The sequence below is a fragment of the Poecilia mexicana genome, unplaced genomic scaffold, assembly GCF_051168715.1.
Source record: "Poecilia mexicana isolate PSO_F unplaced genomic scaffold, ASM5116871v1 scaffold_7, whole genome shotgun sequence".
Classification (NCBI taxonomy): Eukaryota; Metazoa; Chordata; class Actinopteri; order Cyprinodontiformes; family Poeciliidae; genus Poecilia; species Poecilia mexicana.
In genome coordinates this window covers 21270998-21290201 of record NW_028263376.1, presented here as the reverse complement: position 1 = coordinate 21290201, position 19204 = coordinate 21270998, and the positions used below count along the sequence as shown (strand labels likewise).

Sequence of the window (19204 nt, the reverse complement as noted above, 5' to 3'; positions counted from 1 at the left end):
ATGTGAACATGGGCAAATTAAAATTAAGGAGATGTACCCCCAGAAAGAATCAGTTTCAATTTCAGAAATAAAGGCAAGATTTTGAATACAGATTTAACTTCATTGTATTTACATTATTTGACAATTATACAAGTGCTCAAATTAAGACTTCAAACCATGACAAAAATCAGTTGAACACTTCAAATGTTGAGTGCCTCAATCAGAACAAAATTACTTTATCCATATAAACAAGATGTCTTATCATACAGTCAACAAAACAAGCCTAAAGAAAGAAAAAAAAGAAAAAGAAAAGAAAAATGTTTCTTGGCAGTTAAGTTCAACACAATGAGGAAATGGACAAAAAAAAAAAATCCAGATTAAGTTTTCTGTGGTCTTCACACCCATCCTCTCTGGATCCTGTCTAAAGACAGAATCTGAGCAGCTCCTCGTCCTCTGCGTCCAGTAAATCTACCTCTTAAGCCTCGACCTCTTACGAACCGGCCACCGACTCCAAAAGTCTCCAAATTGCGCTTCCGTTCCTCAGCCCATGTTAATCTGAAACTTAAGAAAATACAATTAGTGAAAACCTCAAGCTTATATTTAAAAAAAAAAGAAAAAAGTTGAATTTAGGAGAAGGGATTACCTAAGCCCATTATCACAGGAGACATTGTCAAAAAAAGACTTTGCTTTGTCATAGTAACATTTCGGGCTAAAATTGTCATTGTCCAGCAATGCGTGCATCCTCGCTTTTGCCTTCTTAATGTCTTCATCTGCATTAAAAACAAAATTTACGATTTTAGACAAAACCCTCAGGAGGATTTGTACAAAATAATCTGGTTTTGACATCAGTTTTTGATCAGAAAGAAATTCACTTTTGAAATATTACTTGACAGCATTTCAATTCATGTGCCCTAATTGTATGTAGCAACACCACAAGAGAACTGTTGCAGAAGTCCAGACACACATGAATCTATTACGAGTGTGCCTTAGTAGCTACTGCAACAGCCAAGTCATTTCAGATGCAAACAAACCTTTTAGGTTTCTTTTTTCTTGCACCTCCCTCTCGAGCTCCTCTTTGATAAACTGTGCATTGGATGAAGCAAAGTCAAAGTCTGTATCAAATTTGAGAATAGGCGATGGAACGTTAGCCATCATCAGCTGTCCACTACCACTCCGGTGTCGAGGTGCTAAGGAGATTTACAAAAAAATAAAATAAAATTATGTTAGAGCACCTAGAAATAGGAATTTTACTTTCAGATCTCGATTTTGCTACCTTGCCTTCTTCTGGCCAGTGGACGGTCAGTCTTCTGCCGCTGTGCTTCTGGCCGATTAGAAGTCACACCAGAGCCTGAACTCCCTTTAACAGAAAAATAAAAATAAAATGTATACCCACACATCGCTATTTGTCTAAACTGCACAACTGAGTTATAATGTAGCAATTCAGAGTAATTGTTTTCATTTAGCTCAAGTATCACAGGAGGCTTACTGGTAGTGGGCTCCTTTTGGGGCTGGGAGTTCACTCTCCTGGTCCTTGGGGGCCTCCTCCTATTCCACTGTCTTTCCTGGGAAGTAGTCAAACCTCTTCGTCTTTCTACTTGGATGGTTTGAACAGCCTTCTCTACCATGGGGCCCCGTCTGAAATGCAGGTCTGAAAGGAGAGGCCCTGAATTATAGGAGCCAAAAAAATTCTCTAAACCATTTTAAACACCTCCAGGGGGGCTTTTATGGTTAGCTTACTTCAAATAAATTTGTAAGAGAATACTTGCCCAGTCCAAGAGCAGCAGCATACTGCTGGCTAAGAAGGGAGCTGGCAGCAAGGTGATTATAAGCAGGCATCCTTACGGGACTAAACAGTCCACGACTTGGATATATGCCCGAGCTTGAACTGGATGACTGAAAAATACATAAAAAAATAAATATTCACACAATCATGACAGGAGCTTGAATGATGCACTTCTTTCCTACTTTACTTGTATGATTGCTGGATCTGGGGGTAGGCCATGATAAGACCTTGGAGATTCACACAGTGCGATATCCTTGATGTCACTTCCACGGAAAGTTATGTACTCGTAGACATCATCTTTGGGGGGTGTTGGTCTTTCAGTAGGACGCCCCTCAGTTCCAAAACACTTTACTGTGCATAAAGGAAATGTTATTTTCCCAATCTAAACAAATCCTCCAAGTAATCTTAAAGATCTCTCTTGTTACTGAATCAATTAGACTCACCTTTTGCCAGCACAACTGTGGAATTATTTTTGTCAATTGTGTACAAAATCCCCTCATAACGATTTTGGGCCTTTGAAATTAACCCTATTCTACAGCCAATGTATGGCTTTGAAGAAGCCATGACTGAATAATCGTTAGAACAAATGCTCTGAATTGTTTTATTGTCTTACAACACATTGCAGTGCTCAGACTTTGCTGAAACAATTTATAAGCATTTGCAGGTGTGCTGGAACCACGCCCACTGATTGAAGTTTAACTCACCTGATTGTTCAAGTCAATCACTTCACTACCCGTGTAGTGAATCGACACGGGTAGTGAAGTGATTCCCTTACAGGGATCACTTCCTGTATTGCTTTACAGGAATACACCAAGTACAGGGTCATCTTCTACCTGAAGGATGACCTGGGTAGAAGTGATCGTAATGTAGAGTGGGAGGAGTATTTTTTGTTAACGGACAAAACCATTCAACAATGATAGATAAATTCAAAGCATTTAATCTATATTCACAATGTTCAAACCCGATTTTGGGGGAAATAAAAACATACAATATTAATAGGAGTTAGTGTCACTTATGGTGTGTTTTTAAGAAACAAAAGCATGACATGTAGAATATCACATCAAAAAAGATAAAAGAAACAGGAATCAGAGTTGCATACTTTAAAAAGCACATGGGCAGCCATTTTGAGACATACGTGGTCAGAAACATTTATTCAAACTGCTTTAACACTTTTCTTAAATCCACGGCGATGGAAAAGTTGATTTCCTTTTCTGAGAAAGCAAATCCGAGAGCGGCGTATTACTTCTCTCCCTTTCCCTAGTGAAACTGACAGCTCCATCTTCCTTCGAGAGTTTATTTTCTTTCTCGAACCAATCACAACGCCGACCGAGGTAACGTCATGGGAGAAGGGGGGTATCTAGTCGGCGCATGCGTCTTAAGAACTAGCGTTGGTAGGCAAAGATGGCGGCGGCGTCCGATTTGTTGGCTGATGTTTTCTCCAACAGAGCGGTTGACAAAAAAGTAGTTAGTGAGGTAGTGAGAGCCTTTAATACCCTGTTAAGAGGAGCAATTTGCGCTAACTTGACGTCTGGGATTCAATTTGCAACAAATCATTTTTGTGGTTTAACTGTAGTCGGTAGTTTCAATGTCGAGGGTAGTAAATGAGATTTTGACTATATAAAGCAGGTAAGATATCTGTACTCCCTGATATGCCGACAATAGCTAGTTTTAGACAGATTGTTTAACTTAATTGTAGCCAACTTAATTTGACTTATCACTTTCCTGAAACTAATGCGAATTGGACAGTTGCTCGACACTTCCCTTGTTGCCATATGTTTCCGCCGCGGTAGCGACAGGAGTTGCTGAAGGTGTCAGTAATTGTTCGGGGGTCCCACGGTCAGACTATGGAGGGGACAGCTGGGATCACATCGGCCGCTGAACCAATCACGACTGCCGCGCAGAGTCACTTCGATTCACTGGCAACAAGCGGAGCAGTTACAGGAGCATCAGGTGCAACAGCTGGAGCTGACAAACAACAAGCGACTGGTTCTCCAGCTTCGGATGGAAACGGCGCGGTGATGAACTGTCACATCCCCGGAAGCGGGCAGTCAGACAGCTCTCAGACAGCTGCTGTGAATGGACCCACTTCTGCCTCTCCTGGTTTTATTATTCGAACTTCTCTGAGTGCACAAAATCCTTCGACCTCATCTGGGAGTTCTTCTCAGCCTGCTGAGAAAACTGTTCCCACAGTGGCGCTTGTAAGACCACCACCTATGCAAACTTCTGCTAACGAGTCTCAAAGTACAGACAGCCCAAATACAGTCTTATCATCAGGGAGCGGTAGTGTTTCCTGCAAAACTGAAGCCACTAAAAGTATAACTCAAGCCGGTGCTCAGGTCCTGCCTTCGGGTGTTTTGACTGCGACCATGAGGAATCCGACTGTTCTGCAAAACATGAGGACTACATTGTCGTCAACGATCAGTGCCGCTCCGCCAGGAGGAATACGGACCATTGCTCCACAGGTGTTGGCTCCTCGACTCACTCAGCCTCAACAAAACGCTACAAGTATCCAAAACATCCAAATCCCTGCAGGTACGGTGTTTAAGAGCTTTCTGTTTACTGTTCAACAGATGGGATTTAATTTCCTGCATGGATGAGGAAAAGCTTATGACATTTAATATTAAGCGAAGGTGAAACTGTTAATGATTCTAGCTGAGGCTACAGACATAAGTGGTTAAGGTTCTAATTTTAAAGCAGATTAAGTTCATTATTGGTGCGGCCTGTCAAAGCAGCACTTGGCTACATTGTTAATTCTCATATATTTGCTTGTCTGCTACAGTTACTTTCTGTTAATAATAGCTATTTACTGAATATCTCATAAGTATCCTATTGTTTTACTGGTTCTATTAGTTTCCTTTTCAAGTAACCTCTAAGATATCGTGCATCCCCTTCCCTGACTTTATTCTTAAAGTCCTTACTAATTCTGAAAATAACTAACCTGAGTCGTCTTGCACACTACTACCTTTCACATTCAACTCACTGTGTATTTATTGTCAAAGTGAAAATCTTCAGATTTCACTCTCTGTCTGATTTCTCAGTCCATCTCTCGTCATTGTTTTGCCTGTTATGTGATTTTCAATTATTATTTTATTTTACCCTCAGGTCAGTTCATTGATAAATTTATGTATTAGAAAGCACTATTGATGGGTCATTTATGTTTATTATTATCCTCTGTCATGGTTGTGACTTTGATTTTTTTTTTTTTTATATTTGAACCTTTCAGGCATGGTGTTGGTTCGCAGTGAGAGTGGGCAGCTGCTGATGATTCACCAGCAGACTTTGGCTCAGATGCAGGCTCAGGCACAGTCACAAAGCGCAACGACGCCACGACCTGCAGCCCCCACCAGCACTCCACCTGTCCAGGTCGCATCTCTTCAGGTATTGGTGTGCCAGAAGCATGAGCACACGCACACGGGGAACATGTAACTCGTATGTGTGTTGCAGTAAAACACAAAAGAAATGTACATTCCTGGATATCCACTGATAGAGACAATGGCCTATTTCACTTTAGGAGGGATCACATTTGACAAAAATTAAGAAAACTTATGCGCTTAAGTTTTCTTATTATTATTATTATTGTTTTAATGGAGAAATATAGAAGTCTTTTTGAAGATTTTCCCAAACTTTAAAACTGATTTTGTGGAAAAACTTACACAAATTGATTTTTTTTTTTTAAAGAATAGATATTGATTTAATTGATTTTCAACCTGAGAAACATTACTCCTTTGGATAAATAAGTTTGTGCTTGCATGTAGACTATAATGGAAGAAAAAATGTCATTTGACAATAAAACATTGCTTGATAGCAATACAAAGCATTTTCTTCCACTATTCTGGAAAAGGTTTAACGTTATAAAGGGGTAATTTTCAAATGTTAATATTTAAATGTAAAATATATTGCACTGATTTTGTAACATCCACACAGAAGTTAAGCTGAAAGTTTACAACTTGTTGAATGTCAAAACTATGAATTTTCTTTTTCTTTTTTTTTTTTAAAATATTGGTTTTGTTGTTTTGCAGTTATTTCTAGGTACATACCAAAACGATTAATGCAATGTATTAAGAGTACACAGACTTAGAGAAACATTTTAGTAGCAAATTGTAATATATAAATATAATATTCTAAAACACCCACAGCACTGTCTGAACACCAGTGTTAAGACTAAAACATTGTAGCAGTGTTATTGGCAGGCTTTTAAATAATCACACTGTTACAATGTTTCTTCTACATGGACTTAGAAACAACCCTTTTAAACAACTGTTATTGATCATAGTTCATTGGTGAACCTTCAGAAGATATAGGAAAAAGTACTTTAATCAACTTTATCTACGTGACTTTTTTCAAATTCTAGTGATGGAATGTGAACAAGCTTAAAAATACATTCCAGGCGCACTAAAAACGAAAGATTTCACAAAAACCGACCTGTTCTCTAAGGTGTAACACATGCAGGACGGACTGCTGTGAAACGGAAGGTTATTCTAGTCCTTGGGCAAAAAGGCTACCTTTTTTCAGAGAATTTGGATGATGACTAAAGCGAACAGAGATCCAGCTTATCAGTTTTCAGTGATCAGCACAGAGGTCAGCATATTTGAATGTGTGGACAAAACAGAACATGCACATATGTGAAGGTAACAGTTAGTTATATTATATAACTGCAACCATTAATGCTTTCCAGTGTTCTTAATTTCTAACTTTTCATACATTAAAAATGTCTTATTCTGTAAAATATTGCTTTATTTAAAATAAAAATGTCATCTGGATGCATTTATCTGACGTAGAAATATAGTACACTATTCTTGTTCAAATAACTTTAAAACACTCCAACTAAAATATTTTATAAAACAGATCAAATTAATCATTTTAATGCATTTGTAACTAATGGAAACATGTCTCTTTCCGTCTTCTGCAGACTCCAGGAGGTCCTCTGCTGGCTCGCTCCGTAACCCCGACGACCATCATCAAACAGGGTTCTCCAGTTCAAACCACAGTAGCAACCACAGCCACCCTCCAGAGACCTCCTGTTCTGCAGGTACCTCAGTCAGTCTGCATTCTGGGATATTTATTTGTTGTAGTTACAGTTAATACAAGGTGTCAAATTGACCTAGTTCTAATAATAAAAATAGTTTGTCAGTGTACCATTCATAAACATCTTGTTACAATTCTAAAAAAAAATCAAATATTTTCAGGGCTGCTGACAATAGACAATGTTTCACTGAGCCTGAGGATGTTGTATAAATGTGATCTTCTATGTGTGTGTTCTTTGTTCCAATAAGTCATGCAGACAACTCAGTAATTCCTCAAGAAGCATTAGCTTGTTTGGATGGCTAATAATATTGAGTAAAAATAATTATTATTCAAGACACTGAGGAAATTAGTTACCAATTGTTTTTTTTTTTCTTTTACTTACTTAGGTAAACAGAAGTAAACCAAACCATAAAAATAGAAATGATCTATTGTAATCTACTTTTCTGTGTTTTGTTTATTTATCTACAAAAAAGAGTTTTACAACAATGTTTGAGTTGTTTACTTTTATTTGTTTAAGTGCCACGTTATTTTATTTTTATAGGTTGCCATGTAAAGTGCCTTTTTGTTTATGAGATCTTTAATGACTAGTTTTCTGGGTGTTTGTTTCATACCCGCACTGAAAAGATGAGTGAGGAACTGTAATTTTTTTCATTTCCTGTAAAAGTAATCTCTTGTGCAGAATACCATCATACTTGGAGGAAATGCCACTTCCACTGGACAAGCTCTTGGCACACCAACCACAGTGCAGGCAACGGCAGCAGTAACTCAGAGGGTGGGGCCCCTCGGGGCCACCGGGGTGCCCGTCACTCCAACAGCCATCACAGCTGTAAGAAAGAAGTGAAAACGTCTCGGCTTGTTTTGTTTGTCTATTTTGTGAACTCTGATTTTATTTCAAATTTTCTTTTTTTTTTTTTTTAGGAAACACTGGAGAATGTGAAAAAGTGTGGAAACTTTCTGTCTACACTCATCAAGTTAGCATCCAATGGAAAACAGTCATCTGAGACTACAGCCACTGTCAAGGAGCTTGTTAAGAATTTGCTGGTACTTCTCTCTGGCACAGTTTGTTGTTCTGTGATTTTTACACCTCTACTATCTGTTTGTCACACATTTCTTAACCATCGTTTTCTTTATTGTAACAGGAAGGAAAGATGGAGCCTGAGGATTTCACCAGCAGGTTGTACAAGGAGCTTAATTCTTCTCCTCAGCCATACCTTGTACCTTTTCTTAAGGTGAGGTGTTGGAAAAAAGATTGACACACTTTTCACAAAATAGCTACATTTATACTGAACTTGAAATATACACAGGTGGATTCTGTTTACAAAGTAGGGGACTTTTCAAAGCAAGTGGTTGCACTGGATTTTGAGGAGTTGTCAGAGTAAACAAGTTGCAGCCATTTGCAATTAGATTTGTATTTGATAAGTCGCTAAACTTTAATTTAAAAGAAAAACCTTAAGGTCCATTGTACAAATATGTTGGTTTTATGACATCCATCTGAACTTGGAGTTATTTAATCCCCAAATTTTTGTGACAGACTCAATGTAAAGTTTAACCCTATACACAAAATGGCAGTTAACTTGAGTGTTGGCATCAGTTATTGATGCAGAAGTCTACTGATTCCTCTTACGTATGTCAAGATTATAGTTTGTAAAGAATGAAAATAAACATTTAGGTGTAAACAGTACTTGGAAAATGCTTGGATTTTTCTTATATTCAGTCTCAACATTTGATCTCAGATTAGAGAACTCAGACTGAAAGTGCTCTTTACCTATAAACAAGAACAACATCACATTGCCATCCACAATATTAGCTATTATTGTGTTTTGTGTTTTGCTCTCTGTTTATGAAAAATAATACAATCAGATATGTGTGTTTGTGTGTGTATACGTGTTCTGCATGGGTCAACTAATAACAAGCAGGTCATCTTAAAAAGTGCAGAAAAGCAGCATAAACAGTTAAATTATTGATAATGCATAGAAGCATGTGCTCATTAGGCTTTGGATGCTACATACACAAACGCAATATGGATTCCGAAGCAGATGCCCTCAATAATCAGCAGGACTGAATAAGAAAGTATCTTGTATTGATGCTTAGCTTAGATAAAGTCTCACTGAAATGTGACAATTGTACAGTGTGATGTCTCTGTTATGGAAAGGAACAAGAGTTCCAGATTTTAAAAACATCCTAAGGCTTGTATATTATTTTTTATTAATTTTCTTAATGTTCGTTCCTACAAGTACCAGTAACATGATTTATAAAGACGGACTGTCTGTGAAGCAGGTTTGCTGCTTTGACAAGAGAAATGGAATTGCATTATGCACACTCGGGGCGAATGTTACTGAGCTTTCATTATTTCATACTGAAACCATTGATTTCATTTGCTCTCTGTTTCCTCTCGATGCTTGTAGAGAAGTCTTCCGGCGTTGCGCCAAATGACCCCAGATCCCGAGGCCTTCATCCAGCAAAGCCTGCTGCCCCAGCCGAGCAGCCAGCCAGCTGCAGCAACCTCTCCAGCACTCGGCGCTGTGGTTCTGCGTCCTTCACTTTCGCCTGCAGTCAGCGCGGCCACAGGCTCTACCACGACCAAGGCCACAGTCATCACCCTCTCTCAGAAAGCCAACAGTAAACCCGGACTGGTAATTAAGCTCCTTCTGTGAACTTTGAATGTTGCAGTTGGCATGTTTTTTTTTTTTTTTTTTTTTTTTTTTTCTACATAAAATCCACTTTTTGTTATTGTATATTCATTTATTGAAAATTTTGTGTGCAGGTTGTTACCCAGCAGCAGCCGGTGAGGCCACAGGTGACCCTGGCTCAGTCTCCTTTGGTAACGGTCAGAGGAGCAGCTCCCAGTCGCATCATTGTGGGTCAACCACAGATGGTCAGACACATTCCACAAGGTGTGAGTTCAGCAGCGCTTCACACTGGAGACGTTTGATACATTTCTGTAGGATTGGGTTTTAATATCATTGTTAAAAGTTGCTGCTATGAAGCCAGAGCTGTTGTATTAATTTTGAACAGTTTGGTTAATAAAATATTCACCTCCTGGTTAAATCTTGCTGCGAAGTCTAACCGGTTTCAGATTTCAGATTGTGGTATTCCTGCCATCTTGTGGTTGCATTGTGTAATTGTGGGATAAAAGGAACATTTTGGAATCCATTTATTCAAACCATTTTACTAGCTGCTGTGATTTATCCTGTTTTAGTAAGCTATGCCACAAAGTGAACTTCTGTCCCAATTTATACATTTTAGGTTCTGTGGTGAAGCAAAATGTGGCTCCAGGGACCAGAGGAGTTCAACTACTCAACCAGGCATCCCTCGTCGATGCTCAGAGGAATAAGCTAAAGGAAGCAGGAGGGGGGACTTTCAAGTATGTGGCTCTTAAAAATGTAAAAATTATCCCAGATCTGTTTACAACACCTTTTTTAACTGCACATCTTTAATTGTCTGAAGGGTTAATAATCAGATAGTAAACTGTTGCTTGTTTAATTAGTGTTTTTTATCTTACTATGATGTTGTTTTTTACTTTAATATTTGCAATTTCATGAAGAAGCACTGAAATGTGATATTTTAGAATGCAGGAGTGAGGTGTAGAATTGAGTCATGTGGCATAAGCCGTTTTCGCACTGCAAGGAACGGAACGGTACGGAACAGCACGGGTTCAAAGTAGGGCCGACCGTGTTTGCATTAGAACTTCCAACCCGGTTCACCCGACTCCTTGGAACCACAAGAGCTGTGGTTCCAGTCGGGCCGGCCAAGCGGGGCTGCTTAGAATCAGCAGCTGATTGGTTTAGAGTCAGCCGTTGATCGGGTCTAGCTGGCTCTCACTAAACTGTTCTTACTGTATTTTGTAAAGAGTGCTCTTTTTAATATTTTTATTATTGTTATTTTTAATTTGCGATGAGTTCCTCTCAATATTCTGCTGTTACCTGATCCCATGATGACGTAATTTTTTTCCTCCGCTTACTCCCTGATTGAACGAGTACAGAATGAGCAAGATCGGACAACGAGGAATGAGAAAGTTTTCCGCCACATCTCGGAGGAAAAGGCTTCGGCCGCTACATCGAAACCATTGTTTAGTTTCAAAAATAATGACATCTGGTACAGCTTCGATGCCGCCCTCAGTTATATGCAAACACAACAGGGCTGCAGTACGGGTGGAACCGGACCGAAGCGTGCCGTTCCGTTCCATGTCGTTCCGTTCCGTTCCTTCCTTGCAGTGCAAAAACGGCTTTAGAATCGATTCAGCCTTGAGTCACAAATTTAATAACTTTAGACTTGACTTTAGAATATCATAAAATACTTTGGACTTAAACTTTCCTACCAAAGACTCTTGATTTCACTTTGACATGAACCTTTTTGCTCTTACACCAAACATAAAATCTGATATGAAGAAAAAAATGACTGGTGCAGTTCGATAAAACCTTACTGAGCTCCTGTTCCAGCTTACTGTGCACCATCTCCCATTTGACAATATTTCCTCCCCCTGTTGCTCCAATAAGCTTGCTGTGTCGGCAGTGTTGTTTACCTGCTTTCTTTCCTGCATCATACGATGACAGGAAAGGAGGTAATGAAGGTGGAGTTGTGCCCTCTTCCAGCACAATCAGAGGTGTGTGTGTTAAATTGAAAAAAGGAAGTAAGAAAATAATCTGTGGGTGGCATCTTACAAACACCAAGTAGACTGCTATTCAGCAGAACTCCTTTCAAAATGTTAAAGCAGGTTCTTTAAGACTGTCAATGCAGACACTGGTGCATTGTAAACCGATTTTTGATTGTAATGAGGGAGACGGTCGCTGGCCATAATCTGACTTATTTTAGGATGTTTTTAAAATTTTCTTTTATCTCTTGCTGGCTGTTCCAGTACATGAAACATCTTTTAAAGTAATATCTTAATCTGAAATTATTACTCTGATTAAATTCCATAATGGTCAGATGGGTTGTTTAAGACTCAAATAAAAAAATAAAAAATCTTATGGCATTTTCATGTGCTTATTTGGGACTTGAATCAAGACATCACTGGCTGCATGATATTAGGATGAGAATAGTACTGGTAAATATTGCAATGGCGATGTCAGTTCCATCACTGTGTGACCGTTTGCATTTTGGGGCAATGTCATTTGTGTTCGGTGTGAACATCTGCTTCAGCGAGTCTTCACCCAACTGGTTAAATAATGCATTGGCATCTAAAATGAGAATTCATAGCACTTGATGTATATTGCCCAACAATTATTGCGACGCCCTAATTGTAGACTAGTTGCCTTTTTAGCAAAAACGAACACGCAAGTGAGGCTTCTGTAGCTAGAAAGTTTCATATTTTGCAATAGTTCAATAGAGTTGGATCATAAGAGAACTAATTCTCTGATTTTTAAACTGTTGTTTGATACATACGGTAAATGACTTTTTGACGTGTGCCAAAATCAACAAAAAAATAAAATCAAAAAGCAACAGTTTTAATTCCCTTTTACCTGCTCAGCAATAACGTGAGCGTGCAAAATTTTAATTACACCTATATAATGTACATAAAGGGAAGAAATCATTGTACAGCCTTTGCATGTTAGCCTTTTTATAAGAGAGTTTGCAAACTCCTCCAGCTACAGTAGATGGATACACTTAATTAGTTCCACTTTGGGGAAAATCACAAGTCACAGCAGCAAAGAACAAAATTACAAATATCAATGAACAGTTCACATAGAAAAGCAATCAAATCACAATGAAATACTGCTGTAAAATATAAAGAATCTATAAGCTATGCACAATGTGTAAAAATTATTTCTTAAAAAGCTGCAATCTTGCACCTTGTAAAATGATGTATAAGATATAACAGACGTGGTGCACAGTGGTAACTGCACAGATTCTCTCCTTCCTACTGTGTGGGTGTATCAGTGTGCTGCTGAAGGAGCTGCTTAAGGCCCCCACAGTCTTAAGGGTGAGAGGAGTTGATCATGATTGCTTTCAGCTTAGCTGGCGTCCTCTTCTCACCCACCTCCACAATAGAGTCCAAAGAGCAGTTCAGAACTGGGCCTGCCCTCCTGACCAGTTTAAGTCTCTCCTTGTCCCTCTCTGAGCTTCCACAAGCCCAGCAGGCCAACATAGAGGATGACCGAAGCCATCACAAAGTCATAGAAAGTGTGTCCTGCACACACCGGATGACCTCCATCTCCTCAGTAAGTGGAGATGATTTAGGCTATCAGTGCTACATGACCAGTGCAGTTTGTTATTGAGCTGAACACCCAGATACTTGTACTTCTTCACAATCTTGATGCCCAAAGCCTGAACAATTGGAGAAGTCCTCCTACTGAAATTGATCACCACCTCATTTGTCTTGATGATGTTGATGTGCAGATGGTTCAATTCACACCAAGAAACAAAGCTGGAGGTAAACTCTCTGTACTCCAGATTCGCTTTGAAAAACCCCTCCCATAATCTTAGTTTAACAAAATTAGGCAAAAGCATATTTGGGTGCACCAAAGTCACTGGACCCATTGCTTTATTTTCCAATTGCTTTCTTCTTGCTTCTCTCAACTAGTAGTTCTTTTGGATTTTATTTAAGGAAATCAAAGTGAAGTAGGCTGAATACTTGCATGGCTAACCTCAGTGGCGTCCAAAGAAAATTTTCATGGGGTGGCCAAACCAGGCCAGTAAAAATTTTAAAGTAAATAGATAAACTCTAATTTTATTTATCTCTTTTTTGAATGTATTATTTATTGGGTTTTACACTTAGAAAACGACTCTGTGCCTTTCTATGACATGAACCTAATTATCTGGGACACCAGGCAGGCGGCCAGCATTTTTTAGGATGGGGCCACAGCCCACTTGGCCCTTGCTTGGGAGCGCTCCTGCTTAACCATTTAGATTTCCATTTGCACAAAAATTGAAAGTCCATCTTTTTGTCTTCCACTTCATAATTATGTGCTATTTGTGTTTTTCTGTAACATACAATCGTAAATACATTTGCGATGAGGTTTTGATGTGCCAATCTGGACTATGAATAATTATGCAGATCATTCTAAAAATAACTTTTTGTTTAAAAAAAAAAAAATCTAAGTATAGACCTAATCTCTGTTGGTTTTCATGTCTTTCTTTTTCTACTTCTTTCCCGCAGAGATGATGATGATATCAACGACGTGACTTCCATGGCAGGGGTCAACTTGTCCGAGGAGAACGCCCGCATCATGGCCAGCAGCTCTGAACTTGTTGGCATCGTGACTCGGTCCTGTAAGGACGAGGCTTTCCTCTCCATCTCCTCTCTCACCCGGATAGTTCTGCAGATTGGTCAGTGATTCACTTTTGAGACAAAGTAAACTGTGCACTTACTGTAGGTGAACTCTCATTCATTCGTCGTTCTTCCACACTCACTTCTGCTTCAGGTAAGAAGTTTGGTGTCAGTGAATTGGGCACAGATGTGATCAACTACATTTCCCATGCTACACAACAGCGACTGCAGAACCTGTTGGAAAACGCTTCACAAGTGGCACAACTGAAGAATTTTCATTTTAAGGTAAGGATGTGTCTCAGTCTCTCGAGAGTTTGCTTTGTGAACTATAGTTTATTCTGGTTTCATAACTTTGTTTATTTCTGTCCGTCTCTCAAACATCCGACTTGATGAAATGGTCAGGAGGACGAGCGGTGTGAGCAGGTCAGCGACGTGCGAGCTCAACTCAAATTCTTCGAGCAGCTGGATCAGATGGAGAAGCAAAGGAAGGAGGAGCAGGAGAGAGAGATCCTGCTGAAGGCTGCCAAGGTAGAGACGGACAATTTTATGGTGGTTCAACAGTTTGAAATTTGACTTATTTATTTATTTTAACCTCAATCATTTTGGGGAATAAATAAAAGTATGTGTTATATAAGCTGCTGCTTAAAGTATTGGAGTATTTAAAAAAAAAAAAAGTGGATCCGTCCTCTTCTATATAGATGGATCTTATGTGGTTTGTTGACCTAGAATGACCTATTATTACTTTAACAAGGACACAGAATACCTGACAGGAAGAATTACTCTTATAATTGCATAGACAGGGCAGGTGTGTGATCTTTACCATTAATGTTAGTTTTTCTGCTACTAGCTAGCAGATATTTTAACTATGAATGAGTGAATGAATAAAACAAGGGATTTAATAAACTGATCAGATTCCACCTGAAATATTCAAAATCTCCTCTGCATTGCTGCAGTCTAGGTCACGGCAAGAAGACCCAGAGCAGCTCAGACTGAAACAGAAGGCCAAAGAGGTGATTATATGCAGAGAAGAGGGAATATGCAACTATTTTCTTTATTATGATGATGAATGAGATTAATCCATATGTTGCTGTTGTGTGTATTCCAGATGCAGCAGCTGGAGTTGGCTCAGATCAGGCAGAGAGAAGCCAACCTAACAGCGTTGGCAGCAATCGGCCCGAGGAAAAAACGGAGAACAGACTCCCCTTTAAGCGGTGCGAGTGCAGAGGTAAGGGTTTTTAAACCTTTCGACAAAAATAATGTTTACAGAACTGTTAAATGATTCCTTCCTACCAACCTGCAGGGTTCAGGGTTGGGTTCCTCCCAGCCTGGAGGCTCCAGTGGACAGGGCTCCAGACAGTTCATGCGCCAGCGCATCACCAGAGTTAACCTCCGGGACCTGCTCTTGTGTCTGGAGAATGACAGAGACTCCAGTCACTCCCAGCTACTCTACAAAGGTCTCCTCAAATAAAAGCTGGATTGAAGTGACTATTGACACGCAGAGGTATTAATGAAATGTACCTGATGGCCTTTTGCTTTATCTGCTGCTCTAAGTATTATATCTGCAAGAAGAGAATTATCTGAGAAGCAGAGGAGAGCCTCCTCTAGCACTGGCCTTTTGTGGGGTATCATTTAAGACAGGTAATGACACCAGTTTCCCTCACACTTATTAACATCAATGCTCAAGATTTGTGAAAAGCTTCAAAAACATTTTTACTGCAGCAGCATAATCTCAGTTTTGTCTCAAGTTTGTCATGATGGTAGAAAGAAAAGCATCCTCTAAACACATAAAGAGCAGCAAACTAAAAGCACCTCAGAGTTGCCAAGTATCCACAGCAACAGTTTGATATTATCTACGTGCCAGCAGTTTTATTTTTATTTTTTTTAGGAAAGTTTTTTGTTTCACCATCATTAATGGGAATCTGTCCTGTAGGCTAAAATATTGTGACTTTAACTGAACAGTGTTCTTCAGTCAAATATGTCAAATATTAAACTTTTCAGCAACCAACTCCTGGTGGGTCACACATGAAGAGATGGAAGGCTTTGTAAATAAGTTTCTCATACCAAGTTTGGGGGATCTGTGATGTTGTTGGTTGCCTCTTTTTGTCCTGGGGACCTTGTTGGTGCACACAGTATCACAAAATCTTTCACATTCCAGGAGACGTTAAATAAAAATCTGATGGTTTCTGCTAGAAAGCTGGATATGAGTGGTCATCAGGTCTTTCAGCAGGATGATGAATCAAAACATATGGCCGTATTAACAGAAAAATGGTTCAGTTGAAACAAAAGCGTTGTTCTTCTACAGACATCTCAGACCTGAAGCCTTGTGCGAAATGTAAAGGTCTATATTCCTATAAATGCTTCTGAGATGGTATCAGAGAATACTCTGCTTTCCTATTGCCAAAAGAATCAATTTACTGCTAGGATTAACCGTTGAGATACCAATATTTGGATTTTTTTTTTCCAGCTTGTGAATACAAGTTCACAATTTCAAAATTGAATTTTTCTAAAATATAATTTTCAGATTGTGGAGCTACAATAAAAACGGAATTTATTTTTAGGCGTTGAACAGATTTTTATCATCGATGCCAATAAATGTAGAGGGCGCTGCAACTCCACTTGGCTCATCTGCTGTTTATTGTTGAAATGACATCTGCTCAGTTCTTAACAAGTAAAGCCATATACACTTAATAGTGTTGATTTTATTTATCAAACTATTTTTTCAGAGATTCTGGATAAGTTAGGATTAGTTCAGTTTTCTTATCTGCCGTTTTAATTTATGCAGCGCTCGGGTGACCATCTGGGGTTGAGAGTTCAGAAGTTCATATATATATTTTTACTGAAGCAGCCGTACTACAGACTTTAAATACACTTCATTTGTGTAATGTTCTTTAGAGAGCAGGAGTATGGCCACTATTTTCTTATGCATTACAAAGTCAAGTTGTGTATTTTTTTGGTTAAAGCTCATTTGGAAAAAAGGATCTATACTTAAACACATTATGCCATTTTATGATGTATTTACATCCAAATTAGTGGAAAACCTGATGAATATTGGGAACAAAATAGGAAAAAAAAAAGTTTTGTTGGCTTTATGTTGACTTTTTAATTATATTTCTTGCAAATTCCTCAGCAAACACATGACTTTGCAATTTCTGTGTGTGTTTGTAGTACACATAGCAATTTTAGTTTCTATACTTCTGGCTTTTTTTGTTGGAAATATATACTTGAGCTCACTTTTTGTAAATGTGTTCTTTTGGTTGACAGCTTCAACTTATCAAAATGTTTTCTTTTTCTTGTATATAAATGATTAACATGAGACAATGATTCGATCTCATGGTGGTGTCTTGTAAATTTTGCACAGCTGTTTGTTTATATGTAAATATCTGAATTTAAGAAAAAGGTTTTTAATGACTATTTTATAAATGACAAAGAAAAAGATCTATAATAATAATAAAAAAAAAAAAACGACTGATAATCTCCCCTCTGCGCCTTTATTCCTGAATACATGCTCTTTAAGGTCTTCAAGTGATGGTTTGGTATTAAAAAGTGTTTTGATATTCTCAATACTTTAGAATATCATCAAAATGTTTCTTAATTCAAGTCACAAAGTAAAACTCACATGTAAGAGTCATTACACACTGATTTATTTCTGTTCAAAGTACTGCCAGTGAAGTGTTTTGCCTAAGGATACAAATAAGGTTGGGTGGATTAGGAACTGAACCAGCAACCCCCTGATTGGAGGGCAGACCTCTACCACTGTTACCACCATATGTCATGAAAGTATAATCTGCAGAAAAACACACTGTCCCCTGTCAGAAACGAACTATTAGAGGAATAAGGCACTGTCAATCAACCCCGTTTATGCGCTGCTTAAAGTTGTATGCTGCAACTTTAAGAACTAAGGGTTGTGTCATATCAGAAAAGTAATAGGCAGCAATAAAGATCAATAAAATTAGCCTTAAAATGATTTAGGAATGTTGAAATACACAAATCAATGTGAAAAAAGTTGATAAATTTTAAGTATGTCTTTAAAGAAAAAAAAAACTATACAAACATTTTGTATCAATTATTTTGAGCCCTCTAAAACTCCAGAATGCTACTTGGTGTAAATACTTTGTGTTCCTAAAATGAGCATCTCCTTCATTTTCTTCCTTTGTATTCATGCTTTTGAAAACCGCTTTGCTCAGAAACACAATTAGGATTTCAAATCACTCTCATTCTCTCTACACACACTCACTGCTAAAGAAACTAAACGTTGACTGTTTTGTTCCCAAAACCTTTTGAAAATGTCTCCTCTTGACCTAAAATCTCACAATCTTACATGTATCCAGCGGTGATTGGGCAAGTGACAGGGTATACCTTAGACAGGTGGCCAGTCCATCATAAAGACAGGATAAACAACCATCTGTGCGCACACACACACACTAAAGGGTGATTTGGAGAGACATTTACCATAACAGTTATGTTTCTATACTTTGGCACAAAGCCAGAATACCTGAAGACAACATATGAATGTGGAGAATATGCAAATTGGGATTTTAACCCTACATTTTCCTGTTGCAAAGCAACTGTGCCACTTTGCAACCCTGCTTCAGAAGCCTGGACAAAAAAAGTGTTGGTAAAAGGGTCTGTTTATGGTGGAAGAGGAGAAATATGTCTTGTCCTACATTCCCTCTGTTTTATTTGTCTTTATTTTATTTTTTTTTTTTTTACCAAATTATTGTATTTATAAAATACTTGCAAGAAAAGTTCTCAAATGTGAGCATTATAAAATGATAACGCCTTCAAATTTAGTGGATTAGGAAGTGCAAAGTTTTCTAGAAACAGTAATTTAACAGATGTAAAGCGCAGCAGCTTAAAATGTATTTATTCATGAAACAATGGACTCACTGTTTTCATGGTTGCCTTTCAAGTAAATATAATGGGGAAGGTGAATTATGTAGACTCTAAAGTGCAGAGAGGAGAGATCCCACAGGAGGGCAGTGGTACCCCATGGTAGACAGGAAGTATCTGACACTTATCAGACAGTTCGCAATAGAATTTGTTGCTTATTATGGCATAAGTCTGCGTTTTTTATCACCTTACGATTTGACCCAACGATACTGAAGTGGTGCCAATTAAAATAGGAATTTTGGAATGTATTTACCATGTAGCTAACTTTTGCTTTTAGGTCTTGTCTCATTTTATAGTTGCACTTTTTTTGTGTGTCCTGC

General features: G+C 38.4%; 2 protein-coding genes across 3 annotated transcripts; one reads left to right on the top strand and one right to left on the bottom strand.

Annotated features, from left to right (window-relative positions):
• Window positions 1-79: 79 nt before the first annotated feature.
• On the bottom strand, window positions 80-2411 carry lsm14b (LSM family member 14B). 2 transcript variants are annotated; one of them, XM_014988453.2, is made up of 8 exons: window positions 2206-2411; window positions 1950-2113; window positions 1746-1872; window positions 1466-1627; window positions 1253-1336; window positions 1011-1166; window positions 623-749; window positions 80-534 (listed from the first exon to the last, which is right to left on the bottom strand). In XM_014988453.2, the coding sequence occupies exons 1-8, from the start codon at window positions 2324-2326 to the stop codon at window positions 375-377; spliced, it is 1101 nt and encodes a 366-aa protein (XP_014843939.2). In that variant the 5' UTR covers window positions 2327-2411; the 3' UTR covers window positions 80-374. The 2 variants fall into 2 exon arrangements, with proteins under 2 accessions (XP_014843939.2, XP_014843938.2); XM_014988452.2 differs by having other exon boundaries at window positions 80-540; window positions 2206-2410.
• Window positions 2412-3130: 719 nt separating this feature from the next.
• On the top strand, window positions 3131-17466 carry LOC106918585 (transcription initiation factor TFIID subunit 4). The gene is made up of 15 exons (XM_014988456.2): window positions 3131-4294; window positions 4986-5140; window positions 6672-6791; window positions 7467-7613; window positions 7706-7828; window positions 7927-8016; window positions 9193-9420; window positions 9552-9681; window positions 10034-10151; window positions 13884-14053; window positions 14149-14279; window positions 14397-14522; window positions 14948-15004; window positions 15100-15219; window positions 15295-17466. Exons 1-15 carry the CDS (start codon window positions 3607-3609, stop codon window positions 15460-15462), a joined length of 2571 nt encoding a protein of 856 aa, XP_014843942.2. The 5' UTR covers window positions 3131-3606; the 3' UTR covers window positions 15463-17466.
• Window positions 17467-19204: the final 1738 nt, after the last annotated feature.